An 11,577-nucleotide genomic window follows, 5' to 3' on the forward strand; every position below is an offset into this window, starting at 1 on the left:
AGGCGAAGGCAGGTTTTTCCGAAGGCTTATTTGAATTGTTCTTAGCTCTTCATGAAAAGAGCAACCAAAAAGTACTGGGGTCAGACCAGAAGAAAGGAAAGGAAGGAAAAGAAGGAAAGGAAAGGGAAAGGAAAGGGAAAGGGAAAGGGAAAGGGAAAGGGAAGGAAGGAAGTTGTTTCAAAGTACCCAGTGAATCACCTCCAATTTATAGAGCAAATGACATTTCTCAAACCAAGCGAAAAATTCTATTGAAAGTGTTCTTCAGAATGCCAACCCTAGAGAGTGGAAAGCTGGTGTTTCATGGGGACAGAGCTTCCGCCTGGACTGGTGAAAAGACCTCTGCAGGTGGACAGTGGCACAACACTGTGGATGTCCCTAATGCCACTGAACTGTGCACTTACACACCGTTAAGATGCTAAATTTTAGGTTACAGATATTTTACCCTAATTTCTGTAAAATGCCCAACCTTGAGTCAATGAGAAAGGGCCTCGAGGCAGTAAGTGTACAGTTAACTCCCAACACAGCTGCACTCCTGCCGTGCCAGGAACAGGTGCCTTTCAATCTCCAGAGCTGCTAGATTAAAATGCTCCTAAGACTGAACACATCCATTATTCACTGCATCCCTGCTTCCAAAGTGTGCTCAGTTAGGAAGTGTCTAATCCCATTTTAGGAATTAGCCTATAAATGGCACACATTGACGTCTCTCCTAGAGAAATCTCCTCCACATGGATCCTACATGTTTTGGGGAAATCCAAACTAGCTCACAAGGCCTCTCACTCTGTACGACCTGGCTTTAAACTTCCCCGTCTGCAGAACCTCCTCTGACATCTCCAGTCTCTCCTCGGGGCCCCGTGCACTCAGGGCACACCTCCGTTACAGGACGTGTCGGCCTATGCTGCAACCTTCGTTTAGGTGGCCATCTTCCTCACTCGACAGCAGGGGTGTGAATTCACTGTCTGGCACAACGTCAGGGTATAGCAGAGGCTCAGCAAGTTCAAACGAACAGAATCCTCATCGTGGATGCGTTTCCAGGTGTCCTCGGATCCTGTTCCTAACTGTTGACGTTAAATGTAGCTCTGCACTGCCTTCCCGGGACTGGTTCTTGGATGGGGCAATTTTAACAGTTCTGCACTCTCGGAAGAACTTGAGGCATCAGTCACCGACTTAGATGAATTAGTTGTTCACGGACATTACAGAAACTTCACTGGATGACATTAATCCCCCTTTTCAGCCAAGGAGATAAACTAACCAGAGAGGCATTGATTTAATAGTCAGAAATCAATCAGAGAACAAAGAAAGCTGGATTATCTAAGCATACCTGGATATAAGAATAAAAACTTAAAGTGCATCTGATGTGCTGATCTAAGATTCTTCACAATCCCCTCGTGTTCCCAAAGGTGATCAGGCTTCTCAGATGTGAGAAGGACTCCCCCGCCATTCTCTCCACAGCAACTGCATCCACAACCCTGTGTCTGGTCACCAGAGGTCAGTCTCTCCCAACACTCTCTCTAATCCACTTCTCGCGGTATCCAAAGTACAATGCCCACCCCAAAAAAACCTTTACTCTTTCTTCCCACTCTTATGGGTTAGAGTCTCTCCACTTCTCACTGTCTCCAAAGTACAATGCCCACCCCCAAAAAATCCTTTAATCTTTCTTCCCACGCTTATGGGTTCGAGTCTCCACTTCTAGCTGACCCACTTGTCCCTCCACTGCTTATGGAGGGACTAAGAGAGAAACAGAACCTCAACTGAGGATGGCTTCTGAGTCAAAATCTGTTTCTAAACCTAAGCATGGCCCACATGGGCACAGGGCGGGAACACATCAGCTGTGAGGCGTCAGAACCACGCATCCCCAGGCCACGGGCCCGGGAAGTCGGGGGCAGCTCTGCAAAGAATGGGAAGGAACGGAGTTGCCCTGGAATTGCTCTGTCAAAGCTGAACATGTGTGTCCACTCAGGAAACCATCCGGACTCTCCTTCATTTGCTTTTAATTTGACACACACTAACTGTTGCTTTGGGCTGGACGGAAGTGTGGGTGCGTACCCCTCCCCCCACCCATGCGGTCAGCAGCCCCTTACCTCCCAGGCAGGCACCGAAGGCCAGGGCATACATGAGCGGCGGCGCGGGCAGGCCGACCTCAGGGTCGCGGCTCAGGTTCAGGAGCACAGGAATCTGTGGAGGAAAAGGACATTGATGCCACGTCCCATGGAAGCTCAGAGAAGCTGCCATACTGTGACCAATTTAGAAAATCCAAATGCTTTCTCACCTTTCAAACTCTAAGGAGTATAGGATTTGTGGAAAGAAAGCAAAGCAAACTTTGGAATCCACAAAAACTTGAGTTTAAACTCATCTGTATGTCTTTGATGCCAGCTACCCCAACTGGTCCTCCTGGTCCTGAGCCCCACCAGCTGCTGTGGCTCTTACACAGGGTAAAGGTACACAGAGTTTAACACAGGGCCTGAGAATGCAGCCATCAAAGCAGAGCTCACAGAACCCTGCAAGTGCTGTGCTAACTATGCACACGTCATCTGGAATCCTCAAACATCCCTCAAGTGTGCTGTTACTCCTTCCTTTGACAGACAAGGAGACCAGGATGCAGAGAGGCACAGGAGCACAGACCTCAAAAGCAACCCAGCTAGAACTCACACACAGTTCCCTGACCCTAAACTGCACACTGGGTCCCCTGTGCTAAGCGACTTCTCGCGGCTGCCCCCGCCAGGCACCCTGAGCCTGCTAGCCATTTGCAGCATGACGACAGGTACCAGATTCTACAGCCAGGAAGCACCATTCTCTAGTCAGCCATGCCAGCCTCTGGTGCAGCTTTCTGACGTTGATATACTTTGCATTACTGTAATCAATGAAACACAGTGGCTGTGAAATTTCTGTAAGAAATCTGTGTTCAAGGAGCATGGCCCCTTGTGGCTTATTGCTAGAAGGAGCCGGGAAGGACACAGCCATGGAGCCTGCCTCCAGGAGACTCCGGAGAATGGACGGCCTTGATGTTCCCACCAGACGCCTCAGGGAGCCCACGGGGTGTGAAGGAGAGAACCCTGGGCCTGCCACCTCGGGCAGTTGCGTATGTCAACCTCTCTAAATAGCACCAGACGGAGGAGAGTGCCAATGGTGGCCGATCTGGAGAACGTTACACAAAAACACAAACGGAAAGCAGACCCCGGTGTGGAGATGTGAGTGACGTGCAATATTATTCAATGCCAAGAATTAAGGGGCAAGAGAGCCGCCCTCTGCTGGGTGCTCAGTCCCCCGATGTCCTGAAAGGGGTGCCTCAGGGCTCACTTGGGAAGATCCGTTCACCCTCAGCTCCTGATCGCTGCAGCAGGATTTCATGTGTGCGCTTGGCAGCGTCCTGCTGGGGCAGGGGGCTCCTCCGCCCCCAGATTCTGGGCTTGCCTAGTGGCTTCCTTTGACCGACGGAATGTGGGTGGGTTGGACAGAAGATCTTGTGTTTCTGCCTGCCCCTCTGGAAGGTCAGGCTCTCGGCCACAATGGAAGATGGAGCCTAGGCACTGCCACTGCTCAGGGGAGTCCCCATGGTGAGGACATGTGGAGCAGGGTCCCCCAGCCCCAGCAGAGTCCGGACTAGGAAGCTGCAGCCAGGCCACTGACCCATGTGCCTGCTACGCACGTGTCTCCACCAGCCCTGGGTCAGGTTCTCGAGAGCTGCCTTGAAAGGTCTAGAAAGGAGCCCTTCACATTTGCTGGGTCACAAGGGGCGTGTTGAACGGCTCAATTTTTCATTGTCAGTAGTGTCAAATATACACTGGAAGAGAAATAAGTAACACGCTAGGGAAAGCATCTGATTCTGCAGCTATCGATCTGATGCAGAATCAGAAACGCCTGGCAGCAGGGTACTCCCGCGCAGTCCCTGAGGCACTTTTCAAGCTTTGCTTTTGTTGTCTTATGATAAGCACAATTATCATAGAGGCTCCTTCACACTTGATGTCTTTGTTCTTTGGAGGAGGGAGCGAAGTGAAACTTCTCACCACTGCCAGTCATCAATGAGCACAGCTAGCACACACACGTCACTGTGAGGCCACAGGGCCCTGTAGGCGCTGAGCACCACGTTGTTGGTGCAAAGCCAGTCTCTACCCTACAGGTCTGCACACGCCACCCACAACAAGGAGACAGAGTCAGAACAACTAAGCACAGGACCCTGGGCCCTTGTTGGGGCACTGCAGTCTCAAGGGAGGAGGCGATGTCGTCAAGCTTAGTGATGCAGAAATTCCAGCAAGTGCCCTGTGCTGTGAGGTCCATTGTCCAAAGCCAGAGAAAACCTACCCCAGGTTCCAAACTGCATACTTACAAGTGCCAGATTCTGTTACAGGCTGATTGCTTCAAAAAGTATGCTATGACATTGTTTTCAAATCATGCCCTCTCTGGGATTTGCAATTCTGATAAGAACCAGCTCCCTAAACTCCAGAGTCCAAGGATCTCCCCACAGCTCTGTGGTCTGTCCTCCCAAGCCCTGCCTTGTTCAAGCTCCCCTTCCCACAACGCAAATGCACCATTTGCCCCTTTAATTCTGTCCTCCATGCAGCCAGCCACGACCTTTCCGTCTTTGAAGTCTGCCCATGCAACCGACCTGACTCCATACTCTTCAATCTGAGGCAAGCCCTCCCTCGCCAGGCTGTCCTCTGCCTCACACACTCCAGCCTTCACAGGCCTTGACCTGAGCACTGCCTGCCACTTCTGTGCCCATGTCCACGTCTCCACCTAGGCACATGGTCACTCTTGCCCTCACGTAGCCTCCTGCTCAGCCCATAAGAGGCTTGGGCATCTCTCCTCTGAGAAGTCTCCCTGAGTTCCCCAGTGTGGCTGCTGTTTTATAATACACTACACCCAGAGCTTACTTCCATCACTGCATTCAACACTTCCTCCTCCACTGGATGGGACCATGTTATCTTGTCTATGCTCATTTATTCTTAATTCAGTCAGTAATTCTTCATGAATATTCTACTTTGTGTCTGGTTCTGCTCTAGATACAAGTGATAGAACAATGAATATAAGACACAAAAGTCCCTGCCCTCATAGAGCTTGCTTTACAGTGGCAGAGAGAGAAAAATTTAAAACTAATGAATGACAGCACAGAAGATGGTAGAGCAGGAGAAGCTCCCCGAATCCACCTCTGCCTAAAGGATGACTGAACTGGCAGGAACTGTCTGAAGCTACCGTATGAGCTCCCTGTGGCTGCTGTCACAAAGCACCACGAGCTGCGTCCTGAAAACAACAGGACTTCATTGCCGTACAGGCAAGAGTCTGAAGCCAGGTGCTGGCCTGGCCATGCCCTCCAATGGCTCTGGGGGGGTCTTTCCTTGCCCCTCCGGTGTCTGCGGCCATCCTGGCCATCCTTGCCTTGTGGGTGCATCACTCCAGCCACAAGGGAGCCTTTCCTGTGCCTGTGTGTGTCTGTGCCAAAATTTCCCCTTTTCATAAGGACTTTAGTCAGATTGGATTAGGGCTCACCCTAGTGACCCGATTTAAACTTATTACCTCTGTAAAGGCCCTATTTTCATATAAGGTTACATTCCAAAGTACCTGGGGTTAGGACCTCAGTATGTTTTGGGGAGACAATTCAATTCAAAACAGTAACTATTTTGGAAGTCTGGAGTGTAGCCAAACACTTTCAGCAACCAGGGGGAAGACTGATAAAAAGGGTTTTGGTGAATTTTGGCTTTTTTTTTAGTGGTTATCATTCCCCATCTCTCACCCTGTGGCAGGAAGCTGTGGGGATGGCAGCACCTGTTTAGGATGTGACTTGCTGATATCAGAGCAGGCAATAATGACCTTGTCCTCCAAAAGCTGAGGTTGTGTATGTTGATTGCTGGCCACTGTTTTGATCACCGAGGGGCCAGCACAGAGGCTGGCCATTGTTTCAACCTCCAAGTGATGAAGCAGCTTCCAGGAAATTTAAAGTGGCAGTAATTATTTCTGTACACACACACACCCCTAACACACACACACACACGCACATACACACACACACATTTTTTGGGAGCCAGAAATTTAAGGAAATCTTTGTCAGTCTACTAGTTAACTGTAGAGATAATAGGAGAAAAACTTCAATGACCATACACTTTTCAAAAAAGTTTGGAAAAGTCACAAATGGATGGCTCCAGCACTCAACGAGAAAGACTCAGCAACATCTGAGGAATGGGAGAATTAGATTTCTAGCATCACCACAATATAATACTCAAAATGTCCAGCTCTCAACAAAGAAGATTACACAACATACAAACAAATAGGAAAGCGTGGTCCATTCACAGAAAAAAAAAAAAAAAATGACAGAAATCATCCTGGAAGAAGTCTAGGCATTAGAAATATTAGTCAAAGATGTTAATTCAGCTGTCTTAAAGAAGTTCAATAACTACAGGAAACCATGGACAAAGAGTTAAAGGAAATCAGGAAAATGATATACAGACAGAATTTAAATATCACTAAAGAGGTAGAAATGACAAAGAGGAATCAAATAGAAATTCTGGACCTGAAAGTATAACAACTTAAATGAAAACCTCACAACAAGACTTCAACAGCAGAACTGAGGAAGCCGAAGAAAGGATCAGTGAGCGTGAAGACATGACATTTGAAATTATCAGGGCTTATCTAGAATATTTAAATTCATAAGAGACAGAAAGTAGGATGGTGGTTGCCAAGGCCTTGGGGGAGGAAGGAACGGGGAATTATTTTTAATGGGTACAGGGCTTTAGTTTTGCAAGGAGAAGAGCTCTGGAAATGGATGCTGGTGATAGTTGTACAATAATGTAAATGTACTTAATGCTACTAAACTGTACACTTAAAAATGGTTACGATGGTGAATTTTACGTTACATGTGTTTTACCACAATTTAAAAAGTAAATAAAATTTAAAATGTCAAAAAAGAAATTATTAGGTCTGAGGAGCAGAAAGTAAAAGAAAAAAGAACAAACAGAGCCCAAAGGACCTGTGGGACACCATCAAATCTACCAATATATGCATTATAGGATTTCCAGAAAGAGAAGATGGAGAGAAAGAGACAGGAAAAATATTTAATAGGCATTCAGCTAATAAAGATGTCATCTATGAAGGAAGGAAGGACTGAATTGTAAAGGAAATAAGGACTAAATAGTCTGTATGCTATTGAAACTAAATTGGTATTATTCATGATAGGTTGTTACACATTTAGGATGTTAATTGAAATTTCCAAGGTAACCACTAAGAAAATAACTATTAAAATATACAGAAAATTAAAACAAGGTAATCCAAGTTGTACAGTACAAAAAAAAAATCAACTAAATACAAAAAAAAGGCAGTAATGGAGAAACCAATAAACAAAAAATCTAAGATATACAGAAAAGAAAAAAATGGCAGAGTAATTCTTTCTTTATCAGAAATTACATTAATTGTAAATGGATTAAACTCTCCTGTTCACCTGAGGTCAGGAGTTCAAAACCAGTCTGGCCAACATGGTGAAACCTCGTCTCTACTAAAAATACAAAAATTAGCCAGGTGTGGTGGCGAGCACCTGTAATCCCAGCTACTTGGGAGGCTGGGGCAGGAGAATCGCTGGAACCCAGAAGGCGGAGGTTGCGGTGAGCCAAGATTGTGCCACTGCACTCCAGCCTAGGAGACAGAGTGAGACTCTGCCTCCAACAAAAGAAAAAAAAAAACACAGATTGGCAGATTGGATAAGAAACAGGATACATCTATAAACAAGCGACTGTCTTTAGGTACAAGGACGCAAATAAGTTAAAAATAAGAAAAAATATTTTACATGTAAATAGTAATCAGTAACCAAAATAGAACTGAGGTGGGTACATTATTGTCAGACAAAATAGAATGTAAACAAAAACAGGTTACAAAAGACAAATAACATATATTTATAAATGACTCAATATAGAAGGAAGATATAACAATTATAAATATTTACACACCTAAAAACAGAACCTGGAAATACATGAAACAAAATTGGCATAATTGAAGAAGAAATAGATATTTCTACTATAAAAAGTAGAGACATACAATATTCCCCAAGATAAGACCACAAAATAATTCTCAATACATTTTAAAAGATTAAAATAATACATAGTATGTTTTCTAATTACAATAGAATGAAACTCGAAATCAGTAACAGAAGGAAAAAGAGAAAATTTACAAATATTAAACAACCAATGAGTTAAAGAAGAAATTACAAGGAAAATTAGAAAACACCTAAGACAAAGAGAAATCAAAATGCAACACACTAAACCTTGTGAGATTCAACGAAAGCAGTGCTAATAGGAAAATTTACAGCTGTAAATGTATATATTTTAAAAGAAGAAATATCTCAAATAAATAACCTAACTTCACACCTTAAGAAACTACAAAAAGGCAAACTAAACCTAAAGCTAGGAGAACAAGGGAAATAAGATAGATTAGAGGAGAGAGAAATAAGATAAAGAATAGAAAAAACAGAGAAAGTAAACAAAACCAAAAGTTGACTCCTTGAAGGGATTGACAATATTGTCAAAGTTTTATCTAGATTGACTAAGAAAAAGAGATAAAATACAAATGACTAAAACCAAAAACTGAAGTGGAAACATTATTACCAATCTGGCAGAAATAAAAAGGACTGTAAGAGAATACTATAAACAATTACATGCCAACAAGTTGTGTAAACTAAATGAAACAAACACATTTCTAGAAATACACAATCTATCCAAACTGACTCACGGAAAAACAGACTATTTGATTAGATCTATAACTAGTAAGGAGATTGAATCAGTAACTAAAGAATTCCCAACGAAGAAAAGTCTAGGACCAGATGGCTTTGCTGGTGCATTCCACCAAACGTTTAAAGAAAAATTAACACCAATCTTCCCAAAACTGTTTCAAAACATGAAGAAGAGGGAGCACTTCCCAACTCATTCCATGAGGCCAGCATTACCCTGATACTAGTCAGACAAAGCCACTACAAGAAAAGAAAACCACAGATCAACGTTCCTGATGAAACTGGGATGTAGTCGATACCAACATTCTTACAGGAAGAAAGGAACAGAAGGGAGCCATTGCCTCTACCAACATGAGATCAACGGAAAGACCCCAGGGCTTGGGAAAAAAGATGGCAGATAGCAGCACTCAGGAAACAAAACATACAATAAAATAAAATAAAATAAGTGGCAAAGGATAAAAAAGGTTTTCTGTGAGAAAAAGAAATGGTGATGGAAGTTATAAAGATGCTATTTTTGAAACAGGAATTCCAGGCTAATTTAGCACTTTAATCTGTACGAATGTACAATTTTATTTAAAAGTAAACGTTGCACAACTAAGCAGCTCAAAAGAATAATGAATAAGGAAAATCCATAGCATGCTTGGTGGCATTAAGTGTTACGGGGAAAAAATAGAGTGAAAGGGGAGACGGGGAGGGCGAGGTTGTCAGTTTAGCACTGGGAAGGAGCAGTTTTGCAAAACTCAGTCAAAGGTGGAGGAGCAAGACCAAGCTCTGATGATCTGTGTGGAGAGAGTCTCAGAAAGCACAGAACGCGCAAAGCCTTCATCATCAATGTATTTCAGAGTCGGGGAGCACATGTGCAGGTTTGTTACATGGACATCTTGTGTGATGCTGGGATTTGGACTTCAAATGTTCCTGTCACCCAAGCAGTGAGCATAGTACCTGCTCGGGAGTTTTTCAGCCCGTGTCTTCACCCCTCACTCCTCCCTTCTGAAAACCCCACTGTTGATTATTCCCTTCTTTGTGTCATATGTACCCACTATTTAGCTCCCTCTTACAAGTGAGAACATACAGTATTTGGTTTTCTGTTTCGGCATTAATTCCATTAGGATCATGACCGCCAGCTCCATCCATGTTGCTACATGGAACATGATCTCATTTTTTTTTTTATGGCTGTGTGGTATTCCATGCTGTTTATGTACCACATTTTCTTTATTCAATCCACCGCTGACGGGCATCTAGGTTGATTCCATGTCTTTGCTATTGTGAGTAACATAGTGATGGACATGCAAGGGCACGTGTCTTTTTGGTAGAATGATTCCATCTCCTTTGGGTCTATACTCGGCAGTGGGATTGCCGGGTTGAAATCCAAGCAGCCACTATGGCTGCAGCCAAGTCAGCAGAGAGAAGAGCAGTAAGAAGTGAGGTCAGGGAGGAAGCAGCAGCCAGGCCTGTGCGAGGTGCAGGCCACCGCCAAGACTTTGGGCTGTATCAAAGCGGGGAGCCTCTGTGGACCATAGGCTCTCAGGAGCAGGGCAAGAGTGGAAACAAAAGGAACAATCTGAAACAACTGGGGATATATTTGGGAACAATACATCTGAAGCTCCTTTTCCGCTGTGTGACAGCAGGAGGGCATATGGTCCTTGCTGGGGCCTCAGGGGACAGGAGTGTAGATGGCAAGAATGGATCTGATTCAAAACCTTTGAAGGACAGCTGGCCATGGGGTGTCAGAGAAGGTGCGGTGTCAGCTGGCTCTCAGCCTCAGGGGCTTGAGCAACTGAGAGAATGGAGTCACAATTTATGAGGGCAAGGAAGAGTGGGGAAAGATGGAATCAGGATTTCAGTTCGGGACACGTTAAGTCTGTGACACCTGCAATGCCCCAGGAGAGAAATGGAGAGGCAGCCGGACACCCAACGCAAGGCTCTGGGGAGAGCCCAGGAGAGAAATAGAGAGGCAGCCAGACACCCAAGGTGAGACTCGGGAGCAGCCCAGGAGAGAAATGGAGAGGCAGCCGGACACCCAAGGCGGGCTCTGGGGAGCAGCCCAGGGGAGGTTGCTGTGGATGGCACTTGGAGTATGTGCTTGGATGAGACCCCTGCAGCCGTGAGTCTAGAGAGCTGATTCCAGGGCTCCGGGCTTGGAAGATGGACAGAGTCATGGAAGGAGGTGAGGAGGAGGAGTCCCATGAGGGGAGGAGGAGTACCTGAGGGGCCAGGCGGGGAAAGATTCTGAGGGGTGGCCTACATGTCATGTTGCTGACTGGCCAGGTTCCAAGGGGATCTCTCTTGAGGGCGGGCACTGGTCCTTAGTGACCTTGGAGAGAACTATTTCCATGGATTATGGAAGGAAAGCTCAATTGCAGTGAAGTCAAGAAAAAGTGAAGAAAGGTTCCAACAAAGAGAGGGTGGCAAGACAGACTCCCTTTCCAAGTGTTTGGCTACAGGAAACAGAGGAAGTAGGGGAGCGGCGGCAAGGCCTGGAGACACGGCAGCAAGCCTGCATCCTCCTGCCAATCATCAGCAGAGAGCGAAGAATAAATGATGCAGGGAGGACAGTGGCGTGTGGTCCTGGGTGAAGGCACCGGCCTTCGCTGGGAGCCGGACATCCCCCCACACACCCGGAAGGCAGGCAGGACGCACTGGGTGGCCACAGCGTCACGTGGGAAGTGCCCACATGGTTACTGTATGTCCTCACAGACAGAAAGCATGGTCATCAGCCTCGAAGGAGGGGCAGTGCTGGAGGCCTGACGGGGCACAAGAGGCACGCACAGTGCACAGAGCCCATACAGGGGGACATGCTGCCCACCCAGAGCTAAAGAACTTTGAAAAAAAAAAACGTAGACCTCCTCAGACTTTTTTTTTTTTTTTTTTTTTTT

At 45.8% G+C, this 11,577-nt stretch overlaps 1 protein-coding gene across 4 annotated transcripts in view; it reads right to left on the reverse strand.

Moving 5' to 3' along the window:
• OCA2 (OCA2 melanosomal transmembrane protein) overlaps window positions 1-11,577 on the reverse strand; it is a 357,547-nt gene that overhangs the window by 97,848 nt on the left and 248,122 nt on the right. For all 4 annotated transcript variants that reach the window (XM_017882412.1, XM_017882410.1, XM_017882413.1 and 1 more), the window contains one exon: window positions 2,079-2,172. In XM_017882412.1, the coding sequence (XP_017737901.1) occupies window positions 2,079-2,172 (94 nt within the window). The remainder of the gene's footprint in view (window positions 1-2,078; window positions 2,173-11,577) is intronic.

Source organism: Rhinopithecus bieti, unplaced genomic scaffold (assembly GCF_001698545.2).
Source record: "Rhinopithecus bieti isolate Rb0 unplaced genomic scaffold, ASM169854v2 scaffold_13247, whole genome shotgun sequence".
In the NCBI taxonomy this organism is placed as follows: Eukaryota; Metazoa; Chordata; class Mammalia; order Primates; family Cercopithecidae; genus Rhinopithecus; species Rhinopithecus bieti.